Below are 23,582 nucleotides of genomic sequence, written 5' to 3'. Positions count from 1 at the left end.
TTAAAAGGAATCGAACTCTGAGCGAATCTTAATATTAACCCACTAATATGAACTAACCTTAATCTTAATGGAACGTTGAATTGATCTTAATATTAACCCACTAATATGAACTAATCTTAATTTTAATCGAACGCTAAACTATTCTTACTGTTAAAATCAAGACTTTTCACCAAAAAAAGCGAGCTGTTACTACCACTCCAAAAAGATCATCCAGCGCTCCATATGCAAATTTTTCACTCGTGTTTTTATAGAGTGCATACGATAATTTTGGAGCACTAATAGAAAAAACACCTGGTGATCCTGTCTAGATTGTTCATCAAGCCCAGCCATTGCATGTGTATACAATTAACAAGGAGGAAATTCTACTGATTTCAGCGTTTCATTATATACATTGCAATGGATCTGGTCTAAAGGGTAGAGACCTTCAATTTTCTCCAAAAGAGTCCAAAAGAGAAAAACAATCAATGCCGAATTGTACAAAACTGCACAAGATTTCATTAATTCATTTTTTTCTGTTCATCTCTGCACTTTTATGTCTCAAAGCAGCAGAAGGTTACACAGTTCATAGCTTTGATGGAGAGGCAATTTAAAAAAAAAAAAAAAAAAAAAAAAAAAGATGAAAAGAAGGGGCCTTTTCTGCATCATACTTCTTTAACCAAACGTGTAGCCTTTCCCGCCATGAGTCGTTACCTACTCAACAAAACGGTCTCTTTCTCTGCGTCAAAAAGAGCCTCACCATTGTCAGATTTGGCTCAACAAAACGAAACGCTACGAAATGAACATTAGCTCATTGATTGTAGCTAGCTATAACAATATGCTTTTCTACCTTGTTGATCATTTGTCGATGATAAAATTCCCCATAAAAGACTTTCCTAATACTAGTAAAGGCTTAATTTGTAACCCGAAAATGGAAGTCGCTTGATTTAGACAGAAATTTAACCACGGAAGTTGAAGTTGTTGCAGATAGACTTACATGAAATTTAGATTCCTGTAGATTTTCCAACAACCTAGCAATCTCTAGTTGCTTTACAACTGCAGCATGCAGCACCTGTAACGACAACATTGAAATGAAAACATTGTTATCTGTGCAATTAAAAGATCAATAATCAAATGGCTAAAAGCATTCAAACATAACATACTCCTTTTGTTTGCTCGAGATCATATTCAACAGACTTAATCCTGTCCATCGAGTCCATCAGCATTCGCTCCTTTTCTAAAGGAATTGCAGCAGGCTTGTTTTTAAGCTCCTCACATACTTTTTCTAGTTGCTGAAGACGCTGTAAACACGGGCGGACATAGTCTTCTTGACTCACAACTTCAGGGGCTGGTAAATGACCATTCGTGTTGCTTTCCACCAACTTCGATGGGTAAATGGTGTTCTGCCTTCTCCAAAATTCAAATTGTAGAATATGAGAAAATGGTATTAGTCTGATCACGAAAGATATCAGCTTTCTTGCCACACGAGTGAAGTCCGTCTTCTCAATTTTGTCCTCAGCTGCGTCAAACCTAACTGAACTACCTGAAAAGACACATGAACTTGGGATATAAGCTGAAAGGTAAGATTGAAAAGGGAACAACAGCTAATAGTTGAAATATATAAGCAGTGGTAAATGCATTTTTCACATTTATAGAAGTAGACAAAAGATTTTAGAAAAGAAAAATAACTGGAAATAAGATTATAATGTGTTCACCTTCTGAATTTAATGTTGCTTCACAAGAAACATTCTGATCCTGATGACATTGAACTCCTTGATCACTTGTTCTGGCTTTCTCAACCCGGGGAAGATCATCTCTGCTGTAGAATGCATTTGGATCTAATGCCTTGACGTGTGAAAGACAGATTAATCAATACGCACACCAACAGATGCAGTGCATCTTTTGAACCAAACAAATCACAAAGAAAATTAATCTTGAAACTCACTTCTTCATCAACTGCGTCCAAAGGAGGAAATGCAGAACTCCTTCGTCCAAGTGAAGAACAAGGATCATCAATATCTGACCCTGATTCTACAACTGATGTATTGCTTGTTCTACCCTGATAAAACACACAAAGAATAAAAGAATAAGTATGGGCCAACTTCTCTGAACCAGCAATACATCAAGTACTACAAATAATATTTCTGAACTAACCTTCAGTGGGTGTATTTGAATATATGAATCAAATTTCTCCTGTTCACCAGACACACTAGAAATTTGCCTCACAAATGTTGCTTCGGCAGCATGCAGAAGCTACAAATTAGAGACGCTGGGTTAATATTCAGTACTTAATTCAATAAAGAGATTGTAGCCTGAAACCACTAGACTGCTCATTAGGGAAATAAAAAAAGATGATAACCTTCATTATCTCGATGTCATTCCATGGACCTTTATTAGACCTAAGGCAACCCCCTTCAGCTGAACATGTACATGTTCCGCCCAGGAAGTCTGGCAACTGACTGAAAAGAGAGATATGTACAGTGAGCTGACGAGTACTGTCAAGCGTCAATGAAAATATTGCAGAGTATTATGGTATACATACCTTGAATCAATGACTTCCAGTAGTTTAGACAAGGACTTGGGATCCAAAACCTGGATTTAAGATAATTATCAGCGATCAAGGCTGCAGGATAAGGAAATTTAGATGCCACGTGGCCTAGAGCAGTATCCTTTACCTGTATCTTTGCAATAGTCTTTACATCAAGAAACTTCTGTGCAGCAGGCCAAAGCATCTTCTTAAAGCCAGGACCAGCATTGACAATGTACATTCGTTGTAGAGTCTGTATATTGCTAAACTGTTAGACCCATATGGCACTTTATAAAAAAAAATATTATTCTTTAAACCCAAATAAAATGAAATCAAAATATTGTCAGGTGATTCCAATACCTCAGGGTAGTAATTGGTGTCTATCTTTGTCATGGCAGACAAAAGATTTGCAGCAGTCCTAGTGAAATTTTTCATGCCCTGTATTTCACATACGATCATTTTTCTAGTTAGAATTCTGGAATTTAGCAACGGCAGTAACAGAAGTACAAATGTGAAGGAAAGACATAAGCATACCAAGCCTTGTACATCCAGTATAGTAGTTGTTGAACATATCTGTCTCTTTGCTGCAATTGAACAAGCAGGGAATTTCTCCTGCAGAGCTCTCTCAAACTCTTGGACATGGTACTTTAAGTATCGCTCTATACTGGTGATTTGCATTAGCCTACTTGGATGAGCTTTTCCCAGTCTCTCAATGTAAACAGGTCTGCCATCTTTATCAACCCCATGGTATCCTTGAGGGTAATATTGCACTACTTCATCAAGCTCTTCAAATTCAAAATCCTTCAAATTTATTAATTTAACAATGAGTTAGAGTTAAATAAAAAACCAAATTTTTTTTGTTATCAGTTTGCATTTCAAACACGCTACAACATTCCAACCGTTAGAGCCCTATTAATATTCAGATAATAATAACTTATCACCAGAGTCGTTTCTTCTCAAAAAAAAAAAAAAAAAAAAAAAACCCCTTATCACCAGAGATGACATTCTCCAGATATGACACTCAGTTTCAAAGGTCTTAGATTAATTAAATTTGTGCTTCCAAATTCCAATTAGACGAAGATCTTATTTCTATTTCCTAGCACACCAAAAAATTACCTGTCTAAAAGATAATACATCCATAGCTATATCATCAGTGACAAAAGATAACCTCATTACCTCCAAAATGGTGTCTGTTCCAAATTCTTTTCTCCATTTAAGCATTTCTTCCCACAACCGGAGTGTTTTTTCAATGTTAAGGTCTCTAGCTTTCAAAAATCTACATGAGAGTCGAACAAATATACCATATAATCCACTATATCTCAATTGGAAACTGAAATTTGGCCACTATGTTATTACCAACAGATATATTGGATGGATTTGACTGACCTCAACAAAGTATGGTAGTCATCGTGCCTTGCTGGCAACAAGTCCATGTCAAGGAGTCTTTGACGAAACTCTTGCACAACACTCTCCTCTTTCGCATCCCGTACATCTTGTATGGAAACTGATGGAACCCGGTAATCGATTTTCCTTTTTCCTCTTTTTTTAAGAGAATGGGTAAACTTACTGGAAGCATTTATCGCCTTCTTCTTGAGATTACAAATTCTTGAGCGTCTTCTCTCCTCTTCAGAAATCTCAAAATCGGATCTTCTCTCTCGGACTTCCTCAAGAGCTCCAAACCCTTCAAGGCCTTCAGTAAACAGATTAACACGCATAACCATCAGTACCACAATATGCAAAGTTTATCTCAAATTTGCATTTGTTTTTTCTAATAAAACAAGCATCACGTTCCCATATTCCCTTCATATGACAGAGTGCATTGTGTAAAATTATTCTCAACCAGAGATAACAAATTCATCTAGCTAACCAGGAAGCATACCTGACATCGACATCTTAGTCCAATGCAGAGGGAAGATTTTCCAAGTCTCTTGGCCCTAAATCTTCAGAGAAAGGAGGCGAATCCACCGCAATGTTTAAAGTATGAAAGTCCCCATATTCTGTCAAAATACAAGCAACTACTTAGGATTCAAATGCAAGAGATTGTAATATCTTAAATTATACAGAAGTTGAAGCAGCAGATGTGAAGTGACTGACTTTATATCTAGGACAGATTGTAGAATATGACTATAAATAATTTGACTGCACTCAACCAAATCGAATTCTCAAAAACATCGAAGTGTGAATAAAAGAAACAATATAACCAATAAAAAAAAAAACATAATTAGTCAGCTAAATGTAAATCATCAAATGCATACATGAATATTTGTGGAAATTTCTTTGCTGCATTGGGTAAAAATTAAAAAATGAGAAAAGGAAACAACTGCATTTGTGTTCTGTTAATTTCCCAGTGAATTCCTACCCCTAAAATATCATATTCTCCTCAAAAACCTTATCACTATTGAACCTCCCCTGAACTTACTAACTCAATTTTCCTCACAATTCAAACTTGTAAAAGAAAGAGTGTCACTTTCCAACATCTGCAGGCTAAAAAAAAGGCCCTTTGAATATTCAATACCCAATTTTCAAATGGTAGACAGATCTGGAGCAGCTAAATTCCCAATCCAAATTAGAAAAACCCCATTTGTCTATATCTTCAGCACAATCAGATTCTTCATCATCTCCAAATTTGCCACCTTTCCCAGATTTCACACATAAATCAATCTCATCAGGCAAACCAATCTCTCTAACTTCAGGTGATTAACAAAAGAACTGAATAAATAAATCCCATCAAGCAAACTCAACCAATGTCTCTCAGGAGCTCTCTGAAAGTTACAAGATTTTGTGACAAAAGTGAAACCGTCCCAAAAAACTATCCGATAGCATCCAAACCATCAAGCTCTCGCATTTACACCACCTTAAACGCTCCCCAATCCCCAAAACGCATTAAATCTCACCAATGCCGATAACCCACGTTCGGATCACACGCATTCTTCCTGTCTACGTAAATTTCCCACAAAGATTAAAACTTTACAGGAAAAAAAAATAAGACGAGTGAGAAAACAGAAGAAAAAAACCTAGATTGGAAGCTGGATCGCAAGCCGAGAAGCTCAGGCCGTAGGTTCACTCGCAGAGAATCTAATCCAGAAACAGAGATGGGCGGGAAGAGAGAACGGGATAAAAATGAAACTCGGTAGGAGATTTTCCCGAGAAAAATCGGGAATTTTCTCGAGAAATTTAAATGAGAGAACAAAAGAAGATCATAACCTAGATTTTTAGCAGAAGGGAAAGAAAAAAATGCAAAAGACAATTCTCGGAAGCGAAAGAGCTCTCTCGCCTCTTCTCTCCTACTCCCTTTTCCCCAGCTGTCCTCTCTCTCTCCTCTCTCTCTCCTCTTTCTATTTAATAAGTTACCATTTATTTGTAATCGTTTGATCAAATTTCAATAATCCTTATTCTCAAATTTAGTGAATTAGGTAGAAATGATGTTATCCCCTCCCTTTTGTGGCACTGTTGTTCCCTCCTATTTGCACACGTGGCAGCCTCTACTTTCGTTTTCAGAATTTAGTGTTTTGTACTTGTAAATTAATTAATCTCTTTTTAATTTTAATTTAATTAATTTAATTTTGGGGGGCAAAAAAAATGAATTGACGGTGGCGATTGGAGTAGGATAAAGCAAATTGTTTTATGCGCTTTGCTTGTAGTTGCGTTCGTTCTAACCCACGCACCTTATTTTTAAGTTTTGTTAAATTGGTCAAACTAAGCTACTCATATTAGCCTAATTGTGATTAAGTGAATTCTAGGTGTCGTGTTAACTCTTCATTCACTTTCCTACTCAATCTCATCTTATATGTTATTGTGGATTTCCAAATTTTAATCTTATTATGAGAACGATTGAATATTAATATAGACAACTCGTTATTTTAAACAACTTTATTTAAAATGAAGGGATTTAGACGTAGGTGTAAAGGGTGGAAAAATTTATGACTTGACCTAACCCACGTATGTTATACTACCACAAGAGTTGGAGAATTTTTAGTGTATCGGAAACATGGCCCATTACATCAATTGTAATAACACAATTACAATTGGTTGAAAATTTGAAGGAAAAAAAATTCAGTTAATTATATTATTACACTTAATGTACTCAGCTGTGTTTCCGGCACACTGTAAAATCTCTCCAAGAGTTAAGATTCTTGAATTGATATAATGTAAAGGGTGCATCTTGTTAGTTTCTTTGTTTTGCAGTAAAGATAAAGTTACGGCCTTTTCTTTGTTTTGGTAATGTTTTTTTTAGGTAATGATATAACTCAATTTTTTTGCATTCCTATCTTTAAGAGTAACAAGCATAATTTTACTGACTCGGTTCATTTCTTAAATTTAAGGTTTAAGGTCAAACCTCGACCATTTATTTTCAAATTAAACGATCGAGTCAGTTAATTAGAAGTTTTTCATTTATATTAAACTATTTAATACAGTCTAATTGTTGGGTTAAAAATAATCAAATTGCATTTAAGTTGGATCCAATCAATGCATGCAATTAAATAACGTATATAAGCTATAACTGAAAACATAAATCATGAGAATATTGAGTGGACAAATTTAACAATTTCCAAGTCCACAAAAATCGTTGCATGATAAAAGGTCGACCAAATTAGGAAACCGGTTTCCATACGAGCAAAATAGTAGGTTGGTTGTTCCTATAACTTGGCACGACTTTCGTAGTCATCAGCTTTTTGTAAGTTCTGCTAGCAAGCTTGTTCAGTCTCATGTCTTTCGTCCAAATTATATGTGTCGTAAATAAAAGATGGTGATGAGTATTTAAAACATTATTGTCACATAATGTTATTATTCTTAATAACTTTAAGAATTGAACGCATCAACTTTGGACATAAAGTTTTATTGTTCTTTGAGAGTGACTTTCAGCCTTTTTTTACGCAACTTAGGTGGAAGGCGAAGAATGTCATAATTTTAAAGTTTTCGAGTTATCAGTGAGATACCACTCTAAAATAGCTATAATTTTAACTTTGTGTCAAGTCTTACCAGCCAAGAAACAATCTCAGATTGGTAGTTTTTAGTTTTTACAGAGCGTAGGGCTCCCAAAGGGTGATAGAGGTGTGCAAAAGTTTATTCTGACCAGACAGAGATTGACCCTCGAGTGCAAAGACATGAGGGAGATTGGGTGCAAAACTCACGTCATAATACATGATTTGATAACAACATATGACAATTTTCTTGGTGCACACAAAATTATTAATTAATGAGTGAAGGGTGATGGGTCAATTATGTGCTGCAATCGTGTGGCTTAGAAATTCCAAACCATAATTAATGTTTGGTTCAAGTCATTCGTTAATAATCATAGGATAACATTGGATGTTGAACCAACACCCCAAAATTCTGTAGAGTTAGTTGATCGTGGTGGTTAAAAATTTATTGACAACAGCAGCTACACATCATAGACGGCCCTTCCACCACCAAACCCTACTCACTGCGGTCCATACCCGGCACCGTACTACATTATATATGCATGAAAGATTATATTCATTCACCAAAGTATTGTAACAAAATTACTGCACCACAATTGGAGAAATTTTTCAGTTTGTCGAGGATATAGGATGGTACACCGCACGTCATTGTTCAATTGGAGAGAAACTTTTTTTTCTAAGTGTTTATCCATTTATATAATAACATCTGGCATATCATCCCGTGTTCTGAACATATTAAAAATCTCTCCACATATTCCTAGGGTTTCAAATTTAATTAGGTTAGTCCCACTTCCTTCATGGGTGATGGATCGAAGACCTCATCACAAGTCTCTTGTGTTGACACCATCATCACTTTAATTAATTCACTTCAAAAGTGTCCGATATTTTAAGAAGGCGAATGTTATCAATGCATGTGAAATGAAGTTGACGTAAAAATACTTGATTAGCACAAATACGTACGATGAAACTATATTATAATATAAGTGGAGAGACATAGATAATAAACATTAAAAATGAAACGTATCAAACATATCGTCTATTTATATAATAAATTATGATGTATCATCTCATATTTCGGATACACATAAAAAAATAAGATAAGCTATATATTGGTATTGCGTGTGGTTTTGGGTAGTTTTTCATACCTTGATGTCGATGAAAACGAAAGCAGCGACTCTCTCCTTGGGTAAAAATACGTTATTTGAACAATTTTAACTATGAAATTTTTACTTGCACTCTCTCTTTGGGTAAAAATACTTTAAAATGGGAAAAAAATAGGTCAAAATACAGGAAACATTAAATGAATTGTATACAAAGAAATAGTTCAACAAAACTAAACCTAATTACTTTACTACGAACTTTTACATCTTTGAAATGGAAGGTGTAAAACTTATATAATTAGTCAAAGGATTTTTTGTTGATGCGCGCGTGCGCTATAATTTGGTAAAAAAAGGAGGACAAGGAAAAGCTAACCAAGTTTTGAGTGAGATTCTCTTCCTTTTGTAATCATGAGTTTTTTGTTTTCTTGATTTTGGCACGCCAAACTCTCCAACCAAGAACGAATGACAGTATTCTCAGTCATTCGACTGAGAAAAAAAAAAAAAAAAAAAAACCATGACACTACCTTATATATCATCGTTTGATGAGTTTGAATTTTAAAATTTGTGTAGTAGATAGATACAAATATCAGAATTTAAACTCATTCAATGAGAAAAGAATGATGAGCAACATCACCACTTGAAAGTGATAAGCAAAAATACAACGAAAGAAAATAATTAAAAAAAGTACGACCAAACATAAAATACAAACGAATATTTTGTCTATGAAAAATCAAGTCCGCAATTTAGATTTTCTTTGAAAGAGGGAAACCTTTGGAAGTTGAACAAAAAATAAAAAAGTTTGGTAACCTATGTATCTATCTTTACATTGTTGTCAAACTTGTTGATGATATAACCCATCCAAATCTTTATTCGTTACCAAAGTTCTTTAAAATGGTACAGATGAAATTTATGTGCTTCAACAATTATATACGACTATTACTCTTTTATACGAAGAATATTGAGGATAAAAATGTAATTGTCTCCTCTAGAGATATAACTTGAGGTTACAATAGTTGTTGTTAGTTTGTTATGACAGCTGTTAAGCTAGTTATATTTGCTAAGGCTTAGTTAGCTTAATTCTTAAGTCTTTACATTTCACACACCTTTCTTAATTTTTGTACATTGATTTTCAATTTATTCGATCCGAATGCTAAAAGTTGAGAGGAGTATGTGAGAAATAAAAATGGATATGTGGATAGCACCACCTTATAACAATATAACTTAAGCCAAAACAAGTATAAACATATAGCATTGTCTAGATTTTTTTTGTTTTTTGCATTTGGCAACAAATCATCGCACTCTTGAATGCTTTCAAGGGGGAATGTTGCATCACTACGATGTCTCATATTCCAACATTTCTTTCTACAATATACAAAGATGAATCTTGAAATATAAATAGTGACAAAACAAAAATCCTTTCACATATTTGCTTGGTACGATCTAGAAATTCAAATCGATTGGCATGAGTTATCATCACAATTCACAAGTCACTAAAACCCTAAATATTGGAAAAGGGCCATATTGTAAGAAAAGAGAAATATAAAAGTTAGGGCATATATGGATAGTCCATCACGTAAAATGCAATAAGACAGCAAAGTCAATCCAAAACGTAAATTAAAAATCGTTAATGTTTTCTTTGTCAATCCCACTGCTCTACCTATAATATATTGTGTGCGTGTTTTCCCTTAACAGTTCACTGCACCAAGTCTTCTCTATTTGAGCCATTGCCTATTTGGTGAAATGAATTGCACGAAACCTCTTGATATCGACCACATACTGAACAGTTGATTACGAAATGCATGTTTAAAGGATAGAGTGTGTTTTCCCTTAGCAATTCACTTAACGATTGTGATATAAATGTATTCAAAACGACGAGGATTGTGATATTAAAAGGGGCATATTCTTATGTTCGGTACTCTATAAGAAAATTTTAGAATGAGCACGTTAACATAAATCATGTGAATAAACGACCGGAGATATAGTTAAAGTTTTGTAAGGATCCAACAGTAAAAGATTTTTATCGTTAAGGAGTTAAATCCACGTAAAGTTAAGGTCGAGTTTCACTAAAATCCTTATCGTTTCATTTTTGGCAGCTTAATTTGTCACTATATAGATTGTTGTGTCACCAATTTTCACTTTGTACATATGCAATTATGCATAAATAATTATTAAGTGTAGATGTATGTGAATTTTCTAATAAATTAAGTGTAGTCCAGAAGTGATAGTCAATAATCTATTTTTTTCAGACGTGCACATGAAAGATTGATCTAACTGTGGCATGAGTAGTATCCATCCTTGATGTAGTGCATGAATCATGTGTAAGCCATATTCAATTAGCCATAACCCAATGAATTTTAGTTTCTTATCATGCACGTTCTGAGTAATGAATAATTAGGGTTAACAATTTTGACTTGTTTATTTGCTCAGAGTATGCAAATGAGTATTTTAACCCAATTGTAGCAATGATCATTCCAACATAACTCATATTGACAAAATTCTGACGAAGTTGACGAAAATGACTATTGCTACACATTTTGATGAGTTTAGAGACCAATGATAATGAATTTTTAGTTGAGGGATCATTGCTCCAATTTGATTAAAGTTAAAGGATCATTGCTACAATTTACTCTTACTTTATTGCAACAAGTTTTGGTTGGAAAAATAAGGACAATCATTCAAATCTAAGTAAAGAAATCGAGTATAAAGTAGCATAAGAAAGTGAGCCGATATACATAGTTAAACACACATGGATATTTGGAGCAATTAGATGACCAAGATCTCAACGAAAAATAATTGCATTTGACAATTTAGAGTTTGTTTGAATGTGCTTTTAAAATACCTGAAAATACTTTTAGTGGAAATGTTTTTAATACCAATCTTTAGTAAAGATGAAGTAAATCCTAGAAAATCACTTGAAATGCTTCTTGGAAGAAGCACATAATTGATGTTTCTTACAGAAAGCACTTCAAGTGCTTTTGAATTCCAAAAAATATTTTCTCTAAAAGTTTTTTCAATCATTTTAAAAACATATATAAATGAGCCTTTATGAAAGTGTGTAGAAGTTCTTTTTGCTCTTCGTATTTGTAACAAGACAACACATTTAGTAACTTTTTTTTTGTTTCAAGGGAAGTGATCTTCATAGATGAGATCGATTTGAGACGAAGTGTTTGTTAAAACTCATTTGATGTAGACACTTACATTCAAATTTAACGAAATTCTCTATTGTTTGAAGAAGAAAGAGTCATTGAGCTTTCCACATTACTGTGTCCTATCACTTTGCCCCCCTCTCTCTCTTCCTTTTCTCTGTCTCTGCGTAGAAGATAAATACTGCATGCATGGCTCTGTTGTCTTAAGAAGCGTCTGCATCCTATATCAAATACCCTCTAGACATTCCGATGTAAAAAAACACCAAGAAACACACAACGGAAAGATACCCCTCCTCTCTCTCTCACTCTCTCTCTCTCTCATCATGATTTCACGCAGAGATATTTATTCTGGCTTCGTTCTGTCATTTTCCAATTTCTAAACTTTGTGAAACGTCAGTCCCAAGAAACCCCTTGTAATGTCCCACATTCTTTTTTTCTGATATCAGGAGTAAAATAGGGAAGCTCGTGATTCTCTGTGAAATTTTCTGACGGTTGCACTAGAAACCAGAATGTAGCTGTAACCTAGCTGGTCTATTACCGCAGCACAAAGACATGGCCATATCTTTCCAGAAATCTTTCTTTTCCCTGGTCTCTCTCTTTTCTTTTTCAGAGAGAGAAAGAGAGACGGAGATTAATTAGAGGGAGAAGATGAAGATTGAATAATGTGAGTATGTGGGTTGGCTCGCCTGGTTTTCGCCACTTCTTTAGGGGACTCATTTCATGAGGAAATCATTTCTTTCTTCTTTTTTTTTTTTTTTTTGGAAACTAATCATTTCATTTTGTTTGGCCTTCCCATTCGGTTCCATTCATTATTTAATCATTAGCTCAATCTTATACACATTTGCTTTGCTTTTCTCAGTGTGATTTCTCTAATTAATTTTCATAGCAAAACTTTGGTCAAACAACCCCACCATCTTGCTGAAATTGTAATGTTTGACCGTCTTTTTGAGAAATACTAAGGAGAATCTTCTAAAAGTGAGATTTTCATAGACTCTCTGTAATCTTATATTTGACATAATTCTCTTGTCAACATTATAAAATATTATAAAAAAAAAATGAGGTGACAGATAATCCATAAAGAATCTACTTTGAGAGAGTCTTCTTAGCATTTTTCTTTTGAAAAATATATTTTATACGAAAATAAAAAAGTACAAGCATACAACCAATTTCAAACTAAATCTTCCGTTGCACCCAAATTTCATAAAAACATTACGCGCCACAACTAGGATATGGAGAACAGGGATCACTTGTGTCTTTAACAATTCTAAAATGTTTGGACGAAAATAACAAAAATAAGGCAATGTGGAGCAAATTTTGAGTTAGAATGAATAAAGTGACGATTTTTAAGTTTTAGACAGCATAAAATCAAGTTACAGGGAGTGTAGCTAAAAATAAACCTATCAATTTTTTCAAGTACTCAAAGACATCTGTTGTTGAGACATATTTGAGCAATGAATTAGATTTTATGATTTAAACTTAAATTATTTAGCAGTCAAATATATATCGACACTAGTAATGTTACTCAATCCACAAAAGGAACTAATTACCTAACGGGACTAGCTACAATAGACGTCCACATATAGTTGTTGAATATTATTACAACATATATAATCATTAACTGATAATTGTATTAAGTATACATAAGTATTGTAGTCAAATTCCGTTATATAATTAGTTTTTTTTCATAGGTTGAGTAACATCTTTAATTATTTTCCTAGAAGACTGTAACGAAGAAGTTTGGCAGCTTAATTATAAGCATCAAAATTAACAATTACTTGGACATTGAGGAAGCTGCTGAATAAAAACAAGGGATTTTTTACAAAAACCTTGGCACCTTCCTCTCTGTTTAGTCCTTTATCTCTCAGAATAATACTTGATTAACATTGGGAATAAAATATATCAGACCTCAAAATACATATTAGTGTACATGAACATCCAACGCGCCGACCGACATCAAAATCTTGACCAACAGCTTTTGCTTTTTCTTACGACAAGATACATCCTTTCAGTTACAGGTCAATGTACATTGGATTTGATGAAGTGTTTACTTTTTTTTTACACTTGCAGAAAGTTAAATGTCAATGCCTAGTTCAGTGCAAGGCAATGACAATTGGGACATCCTCTTCCTTTGTAACTTTTAATTTGGAGAATGTAAAGATGTGTTCTGGCATTAACTGAGAAAAGAGTTCATGTGAATTGCAAAGGCACAAAAAGTTCTAATAGATAGAGGATTGTGCTAACTACATACTCATTTTTATCTCTTAGACACCTTTCTCGAATTGAAAAGAATCAAAAGACTTGTATTAATAAGAGATGTGTAGGAGGTCAAAATGGGTAGCACCACCCTAGAAAAATTGCAATGAGTTATATATAATTTGTAGCGGTAACTTGAAATTGGATAGAATCAATCGATACATATTTGACCGATGAATTTGATTTTACAATTTAAACTAAGTAATTGACAATCATTAAATTATTCAACATTCAAATATAAGTCGACACAAAGTATTTGTAGGTACTCAAGAAAAATTGCGAGTAAAACTAGTAATGTAGAGACGTAAATTAATCACATTCAATAAGAGAAAGAAAACATGAACTATATTCTCAATATGACAGCTTTACCTTTGACGTCGTGAGTGACTAAAATTACCCTAAGGGAATAAGACATAGTTTGCCCTAAAATAATTGGGCTTTTATGCCACAAACGAACCATGAGCTCTTTGGGTCACCACGGTGCAAGGCATGGAATCTCCAGGCCACACATAATATGTCCTACCATCGGGCCATACCCAATCTAATGGAGGCAAGGTAACGACTCTCACAGTCTCCCCTTGGGTGTCCATCCCACCTGCGCTCTTACCAACAGGGACCTTCAATACTACTAGCTGGCAAGATAGCGAAGACTAGCCTGCATCATCACAGACTGCCTAGTATGCTTTGCAGCCTTCCCTCCCAGCTGCTTGCTAAGGTTTCTTCCCTATAAATAGACAAGTCAATAAGAGGAAACGGTAATCAACACGTACTACTCAAAATACTCGCAAGTTCTTTTTTTCCTCAACTACTTTTCTAACTAAGGCACCGAATACTCTTTTGTGGACACCCTCCCAACTTTTTTAAGGGTGTTCATCAATTAGGCTAATGGTGTTTATTCTCTTGTTGGTAAAATTTTGTCAAATCAATTGTGTACAAAATTTGCATCCACATTGCTCAATCTACAAAATACTAATAACGTGACTGGCTACAATACTTATAAATATTTGATATAACCACATATCAACGATCATATATGGTTGTTGGATATCGCAATGAGCTATAATTTGTAGTGGTAATTTGAAACTGACTAGAATTAGAATTATTCTAGTTCATGTCTTTTGTTTGTTAAGTGTGCTTGATGATTCTCTTCACTAATACAAGAATCAAAACAATATATATGTTTCCTCGTATTATAATTTGTAATCAAACACTTTAAAATCAATTTTAAATTGATTTGGGAAATAGTAGACCTAATTTCTAATCATTCTATCTTCAACATTATTTCTTACTTCTCCTATTCATGACTTCCCTAATTTCAACGAAACATGCAAATGCAATGGCAAAAAACTTAAGTAGGGGAGCAAGTGAGCATCTTCTCTCCCTCTCTCATGCAAAAACACACACCACCTCAGTTTTTTGGTTAATCCGGCCTCATTTGTGTTGACATGACGACTTTTTATTAGATGGACATACAAGTCCGACCATGTGACACTCCTACCTAATATTTTCTCTTTGCCCTGATCTTCAAGTTCGAATACTTAATAGAAATAAAATAGCAATAGACAAAAGCAACTTATATTTATTTACCAACAATAGTTTAAGTACTTTGTTACTGTCCCTACAACATGACTCCCAACTTGCAACTGTTGGTCAGTACATAATTTTAAGTTTGAACAAAAGAAAGCAAGCATATGCCCATGTGCCTACACAGAGGGCATCCAAACAAGTAGGAAGCAAGTGTGAATAAACATTGTGGAAAAGCCAAGATGCATGCCTTTTTTATTTGGTTTGTCTAATTGTATTATTGTACCTTACATATATTGAGCTCAATAATTTTCACAAAAGAGGGGTTATTATTGTCCTCAAGTGCTTCTGCTCCCCCACCTCCCCAACACGGGTTGAGATCCACTACGGTTTTCTGCATCAGGAGTCCGCGGATCGAGAGATTCAAACTGTTTAGAAGAGAGAGAGATCAGAGCCGTTCAAATATTTTAGTTTTTTTGAAGTGGGTCGGTAAAATAGACTAATAGTGACCGGAGACCTAAAATTGAGTAATCCGAGTCTCTCGATCAGCGAATTCTGGGCAAAAAGATCCGGAATGAATCTCAATCCACCAACACCATATTACTATGTGCTTCTCTTTCTCCTTTTGCATTTGCATCGTTTGCATGCTCCCATCTGGTAATTGATGGCTGAACCTTTCACGCGCTGATAAAAAAGATATGGGCTGATAAAAAAGATATGGAGAGCCACGTTTGTTTGCAGGAGCTGGGAGGAGACACACCACAAGCAATTGCAGAGGTGGAAACATTGAATAAACTGGGCAGGATCAGGATGGTGTTGTCGTCGTGTTAGTGTTTATGGGGGTCCCCATTTGTTTTCACAAAAAACATTGGAGGCCAACACAGCATGCATTGCTGCCCCGATATACTGAAAAGCTTATTGCAGTTTGGGACTTAAGGGTTTCAATTTTCAACCACCCATTTTGAGTTTTGACTGTGAAGATCAAATATTATGAGTGTTTTCGAACATTGTGCGACTCCTTATATGCAAGTTAAAATATGATATTATACAACTATTACTCGTGAAAATCACAAAGAACAGTTATTTACAGTATTTTCCTCTTATAAACTTCTCCAAATGTTTTGTCGGAGTTAATCTTCTTTGATTTGTTCAACCCATGCTATAACAAAAAGAATGAGACAAGTAAGGCAAAAGGAAGTGTGATAATTACTCCTCACAATTAAGTTTATACACGTGTGTCAATTTGATTTGTATGAAGGAAGAAATAACTCCTAGCATGTGAGAAATAGAGTATTTTCTTATATTGTTTTGGTTGGTTTTATGAGAAATTCGATCAATATACTTACTATGTGAAAATTAAACTCGATTTTAGCATATTGGACTATCTTTCAATTATTAGTCTAGTGATATTTTTTTTTTCTGACACCGAAAGAAACCACAAGTTCGAATTATCTTCCCTATTAATAAAAAATGAAACACCACTTAATCATATTATCATTCAGTAAACTGAACAAAACCTGACCCTTGTCACATCGGTTAATGCATCCAAGTTTTACATGACACCACAAACTTACCCGTAACGGTAAATAATACAAGGACAGTGAACCCAACAAAACCTTACCGAGCCAATCCTTGGCTGCGAGCCACAGAATAAACAGCCTTAGAATTTTCGAACGTACTCCATCTGATTCAACATGTTGGGCCGGTTGGTTAAGTGCTCTGCGGCCCGCACCCATTTCACCTGGTCTCACTCTGTTTTTCCATTCTTGAGGTGAAATTATGAGATTTAGAAATTATAATATTTGTCCACGTCATTTAAAAAAAATCTGACCATGAATGCCACATAGGCACTGTCACGCCCCGACCCGCGAATAAAGACTATTCACGAGGTAGGGTGTGAACCATATCTTAGCTATAGAAATAAATTCTACAACCAAGATATGGTGGAAAAAATTAAATTAAATTACAACGATTACAAAATACATCATATAACAAATCTTACATAATAAAAGCTTGAGTGTACCACATATAATTTATTGAATACGCAGCGGAAATAAAATATTAGTATACAAAATTTAATTCATAACAAAAGTACCAACTAAAATAATAATTGAAATGAGTAGTCCTTGCCAATACATAATACATATTCAATGAGATGCATGGAACATATGCAAATAAGATGGATGAATGTACTCACTCCCTTCTAATCCCGTCAACACATACCTAAGGCACCCAAGCCTGCACGTCCCATACCATGCTTATACCACTTGGCTCCAAGTATGTTATAATATGAGTTAACTCCTGTTCATCCCTTAAACCCAATTTTTGTAATTAAACTCTCAGTTTCCACTTTATTAAACAGACACTTCACCCAACGCCCAAATGTATATTCAAGCCCTGCACCCTACGCCTGACATATATAAGATTTCATTATTTTTAATTCAAGGCAAACTTCAGCCCTTGAATATCCTCACAACTTAGACACTTTACACAAGTGAGCACTTGACACAACACAACTCTTTTTCTTGCTTTGCAATGCATATGTATATGTCATGTTCACATAGATATCAATACTCACACTTTATCTAACAAGCCAGCAACTTCAACATAAATCAAATTGATTAGTAACAAGAGTAATATAATCATAAAATTAACAAAATAATAATCTATAATCCATCATATAAAATGTTACTCGTTGACCACTCCATATATATTTGTTCATCGTCTCGTCCATCTTGGTCGGGCAACCTGTTTTTATTAGAAAAGAATAGACATCCATGTTAGAGAAAATAATCGTTAGAGTGAAATATATGTCTCAAATGCCACAAGGCATGAAATTACGTCTCTAGCTGTTCTCTTTCCAAACATCATCTTTTATTTTTATTTTAGCCCACCACTTCTACTTCTTTAATATAGCTGAAACTCTCAACCAAACATCAGCTGTTTGAACTGGGATACAAGTCAGCACATAGATTAGATTGTCGTGGTTTTTGGATATGTTATAGAGGAGATGATAAGGAACAACTTTTGTGAAGGAGATGTTTCTATCGGAGCTACTAAAAATGGGGTTTTGGTAGTCATAACATGGCTGTCCAGTTTTCCACGGAATTAGAAACATAAGTTGGTATTTCAAACATATTGGAAGATCGCACCGTTGGATTTTCCTGAAAGTTTGATATGTCATGGTAGAGAGACAGACAAACAATTCTCATGAAGAAAATATTATGATAAAATATATGGATGATGGTGTTTGGATCTGTTAAATAGGCTGGACGAATTTCTAGTCTTGGATATCTTTCTTTTGATAGATGAAAATGATAGTAGTTTGATGGAGAGATTTGTTGGGTAAGGCTCATGTATTTTTCTGGGATTTGTCTCACACTCTTTGTACATCATTCTCAAGGGAAAATAAATGGAGATTTTCTATGGTTTGGTGGAAGTGCTTCTCATGGAAATTATCTCAAAATGTAAACAACACAAGATTTAAGTGGTTCACTAATTTGGCTACATCCACTAGGGTAGTGTTTTCATTGTATTTCACTATATGTGGTAGACTTACAAATACAATGAAAGATGGCTTTAAGCCCTAAGAATATATAAAAGAAAATAGGAAGGTAATATGAAGGGAAGAATGACTTTTTGTTGGACTTGTTCTTTTTCTTTCTTTTGTTCTTCTTCTTCCTCTTTCCTCTCCCTTTTCTTCTTCTTTCCTCTATCTTTTCCTCTTCTTCTTTTCTCTATGTCCTTCCGTTGTTTCTTTCCTCCTTCCTTTATGTAAATTGCATGACATCTTCTTGTCCAAAGAATCTCCACAAGTGTGCCAATGGAAAGAAAGCAAGTGTCGTGCTAATTATTACCTAGAAATATGTTCCAATGAAAACACACCAAATGTTAGCCTAATCATCACAATGAAATGTGGTCCAATGACAAAATAACAAATGTTAAACAAAACCTTAGCTCTAATATGTGTTCAAATGGCAAAGAGACATGTGTGAAGTTAATCAATATTATGAAAGGTGGATACAAGCATCCAAGGCCACATTCATCTCTAAGGAATATGAATACTACCTCTTCAAACTTTGGAGGGATGAATCATCACCAAACATTTAGCTCTTAGATTCTTAATGAATACAAACTTGCCAACTCACCCTTAAGTAGACTTCCACCTTCATATTTAGAGTGGTGAGTAATCACCAAATCATTGACTCCTAATGCTACAAACTCTCCACCTCAACCTATTTAGAGTAGTGACTAACCCCTCCCCTTTATTCTCTAATGGTTGCCAAAACGCCACTTAGCCTTTGTGAGAAAAATCTAGCCAAACTCATCATAATCCCCTTCTCCAATTCAAACTAAAAATATCCCTAATTACATATGAACATGAAATAGCTAGTTTTTGAAATAATTTGTCGGAAAAAAGGATTTTACATTGAAACTATTTTACATACCTAGAATAGGTTCTTGCATAAAAATAAATCAAATAAAATCATTACGTAAAATAATTACCCAACAGACACCCATATATATATATATATATATATATATATATATATAACCTTTTTTTTTTAAATACGGGGTATTACAGGCACTTAACGGTTCTTTTAACTTGGGAACTAACGGAAGTGACATTTCCTATACTCCATATACCTTTTTGAGAAATTTGAAAAGATTGAGACTGATTTGGATCACACCAAAAGATTAGGGTTAGGTTTTAGGGTTTAGGTATAGGGTTTAGGGGTTAGTGTTAAGGGTTTAGGGTTAGGGTTAGGATTTAGGTTTTAGGGTTAGTATTTAGGTTCTAGGATTTAGGGTTAGGGTCTAGGGTCTAGGGTTTAGGGTCTTGGGTCTAAGGTCTAGGGTTTAGGGTTTAGGATTAGGGTTTAGGATTTTAGGGTTAGGTTAGGGTTTGGGGTTTGGGGTTTAGGGTTTAAGGTTAGGGTTTAGGGTTTAGGGTCTAGGGTTAGGGTTTAGGGTGTAGGGTTTAGGGTTGAGTGTTGGTTGAGGGTTGAGGTTTAGGGTTTAGGGTTTAGGGTTGGTTGAGGGTTTAGGGTTTAGGGTTACGAAATTTAAACGTATACATTCCTTATGGGACTCCCAAGGGCGGCTTTTGTATTTGTTTTTGAACTTTTTCCTTTTTTTTTTAAGAATAGCAGAGTAGATTAAGGGTTAAATGTTTTAATATTTTATGGAATATTATTATTTGTCCATAGCAATATATTTAAATTTTTTTAATGCATCCTAAAACTAACCTCTTGTTACACGCTCATGCATGTGGCAATTCTTTTACATCGACTATTTTTTGTGTTTTAAAAATTTTCCTTTATATTTTAGGGGTTAAATATTTTAATATTTTATGGAATATTATTAAATTAGTAATTCTTGCAACAGGCTCTTGCGTGTGGAAATTTTTTACATCTTTTTCTTTGTCATTTATTTGTAATTTATATTTATGCTTAGTTTGCATTTAAAAAAAATTAAAATGTTTTTTATGAATAGCAATAGATTAAGGGTTAAATGTTTTAATATTTTATGGAATATTATTATTTGTCCGTAGCAATATATTTAAATTTTTTTAATGCACCCTAAAACTAACCTCTTGTTACATGCTCATGCATGTGGCAATTCTTTTACATCGACTCTTTTTTGTGTTTTTACTATTTTTTATTATAAATAATTGAATATTTTAGGGGTTAATTTTTTTTTAATATTTTATGGAATATTATTATGTCTTCATAAAAATATATTTAATTTTTTTTCAAATTTAAATTCAATCTATAATTTTATAAATTAGTAATTTCTTGCAACAGGCTCTTGCGTGTGGCAAATTTTTTACATCTTTTTCTTTATCATTTATTTGTAATTTATATTTATGCTTTGTTTGAATTAAAAAAAATAAGTAAATGTTTTTATTTAGGGTCTTAATCAGGGAGGGATAACATCTTGTCATATGCTTACACGTGTGACAATTGGCCCTTGTATACTAAACTAAAAGTTTTTTTTTCACAATAAGTATTAGTATATTTAAGTTTTTATTTATATATTTTTATTAAAAAATTATTCAAAAATAAATTGGAAGTCAGTCATAAACCACCCATGTCACATCCCGGCCCGGATCCACCACATCCCGAGCCCGTTCCACCATGGTTTTGTTTTTTGGAACTCACGAGCAACTTCCTAGTGGATCACCCATCTTGGGAGTGCTCTAGCCTCCTTCTCGCTTAACTTCGGAGTTCCGACGGAATCCGAAACCAGTGAACTCTCAAAAGGCCTCATGCTAGGTAGGGATGGGCATATACATTTAAGGATCACTCCCCTGGGCGATGTAGGATGTTACAACCCACAAATGTGGAACTTTTTTTTTGTCTTTTTCTAAAGTTTTAAATTTGAAATTCATTCAAAATTAAAATGTGTTGAATTAAAATTACTTTAACTCCTTTTCATTCAAGTGTAATTTTGCCACTTAGTACAATGGTCTAGTGGTATTCTCCTTCACTTATAAGTGAGAGGTCTTAGATTCGATTATTGCCAAAGATGAATTTGAACCCCATTATTGCTAGCTCATTGTGAGGCTAAGCTCACCCCTCCCCTTTAGTGTAGATAATATCGGTTGTTAAAAAAACATGTAATTTTTTAGGGACAATTTATAGTATTTTGAATGCTTCACCATTTTAGGGTGCTCACTATATATATATATATATATATATATATAGAGAGAGAGAGAGAGAGAGAGAGAGAGAGAGAGAGAGAGAGAGAGTTGTAACCCAATGGTAGCAATGGTCATTTTAACATAACTTATTTTGATGAAATTCTGACAGAGTTGACAAAAATGACCATAGCCACACGTTTTGATGAGTTAAAAGATCCATGGTCGAGAGAGAGAGAGAGAGTTGTAACCCAATGGTAGCAATGGTCATTCTAACATAACTCATTTTGACGAAATTCTGACAGAGTTGACAAAAATGACCATAACTACACGTTTTGATGAGTTAAAAGATCCATGGTCAATTGGGTTAAAATTGAGGGACCATTGCTCCAATTGGGTTAATATATATATATATATAGAGAGAGAGAGAGAGAGAGAGAGAGAGAGTTGTAACCCAATGGTAGCAATGGTCATTCTAACATAACTCATTTTGACGAAATTCTGACAGAGTTGACAAAAATGACCATAGCTACACGTTTTGATGAGTTAAAAGATCCATGGTCGAGAGAGAGAGAGAGAGTTGTAACCCAATGGTAGCAATGGTCTTTCTAACATAACTCATTTTGACGAAATTTTGACAGAGTTGACAAAAATGACCATTACTACACATTTTGATGAGTTAAAAGATCCATGGTCATAGATTTTTATTAGGGATCATTACTCCAATTGGGTTAAAATTGAGGGACCATTGCTCTAATTGGGTTAAAGTTAAGAGATCATTGCTACAATTTTCTTTTTCCTTCTTGCATTCCACATGAATAACATCTCTCATCTCATGCTAGCAAAAGTTGATAAATTAGAGAGAGAAATATATAGTTTATAATTTTGGGAGAGAGAAAGAGAAATATATAGGAAGATTCAGATCTTGAGATTTTATTTTTTGTGCTACAGATTCAATAGAGAATGTAGTATAATTTATTTATATATGAAAAAGGCGCCACTAACCCGATCTATAACAAGGTTTGATTCTCTACCCTCCATTTCCCTCTCTCCTTTCTCCACTCCTCTCTCAGTTTCTTCTTTCTCTCTCTACAAAGAAGGTAAACAAGATGATGATTTGACTTAATCTTGAGCGTTTAAAAAAAACCTCTAGCCTTGTGGTCAAAAGTAACAAAAACAATTAGTAACCCATTTTCTTCACCTTGAAGCTCATTACTCTTTAAAACTTGTTACATATCTCTGCCTGCTGCACAACATAAAGATGTTACTTGGAATAGCTAATAATGTAACTTGCATTGCACAGCTTTACACTGGAGATGGATAGTTTCTTCACTAGTATTATACATATATATAATGTATGGGAAAATTTCAAAGTGTCATCTTGGGGCCCGTTGATGGAGTTTGCATTTTCAGTGTATTCAGTTTCTCGATTGTTCTCCGAAGTTTTCCTGAGGTTGGTAAGGCTCAACGGGGCCATCCTAGCCCATTGAG

The 23,582-nt window shown here is 34.3% G+C and overlaps 1 protein-coding gene and 1 long non-coding RNA gene across 3 annotated transcripts; both read right to left on the bottom strand.

Moving 5' to 3' along the window:
• Window positions 1-465: 465 nt before the first annotated feature.
• Window positions 466-5,865, bottom strand: LOC103417484 (phosphatidylinositol/phosphatidylcholine transfer protein SFH13). Of its 2 annotated transcripts, none has more exons than XM_008355668.4 (15): window positions 5,518-5,865; window positions 4,383-4,500; window positions 3,890-4,193; window positions 3,680-3,779; window positions 3,038-3,304; window positions 2,864-2,941; window positions 2,652-2,756; window positions 2,519-2,568; window positions 2,336-2,435; window positions 2,131-2,229; window positions 1,922-2,035; window positions 1,692-1,821; window positions 1,140-1,519; window positions 974-1,048; window positions 466-715 (listed from the first exon to the last, which is right to left on the bottom strand). In XM_008355668.4, exons 2-15 carry the CDS (start codon window positions 4,393-4,395, stop codon window positions 695-697), a joined length of 1,836 nt encoding a protein of 611 aa, XP_008353890.3. In that variant the 5' UTR covers window positions 4,396-4,500; window positions 5,518-5,865; the 3' UTR covers window positions 466-694. The 2 variants fall into 2 exon arrangements, with proteins under 2 accessions (XP_008353890.3, XP_070674881.1); XM_070818780.1 differs by having other exon boundaries at window positions 5,019-5,835.
• Window positions 5,866-15,674: 9,809 nt separating this feature from the next.
• Window positions 15,675-16,102, bottom strand: LOC139194027 (uncharacterized). Its single transcript, XR_011578697.1, has 2 exons — window positions 15,966-16,102; window positions 15,675-15,876 (listed from the first exon to the last, which is right to left on the bottom strand). It is a non-coding gene; the product is annotated as an uncharacterized lncRNA (long non-coding RNA).
• Window positions 16,103-23,582: the final 7,480 nt, after the last annotated feature.

This window comes from Malus domestica, chromosome 03, assembly GCF_042453785.1.
Source record: "Malus domestica chromosome 03, GDT2T_hap1".
NCBI lineage: Eukaryota > Viridiplantae > Streptophyta > Magnoliopsida > Rosales > Rosaceae > Malus > Malus domestica.
The sequence above is the reverse complement of the archived record's forward strand: the minus strand, read 5'-3'. Positions and strand labels throughout refer to the sequence as shown.

What these genes read in the sequence shown, in the direction of transcription:
- LOC103417484 (XM_008355668.4), bottom strand. An exon ending in TACTGGATGTACAAGGCTTG is followed by an intron (nt 2,942 to 3,037) that starts GTATGCTTATGT and finishes TGTGAAATACAG; the next exon opens with GGCATGAAAAATTTCACTAG. An exon ending in AGACTATTGCAAAGATACAG is followed by an intron (nt 2,569 to 2,651) that starts GTAAAGGATACT and finishes TCTTAAATCCAG; the next exon opens with GTTTTGGATCCCAAGTCCTT.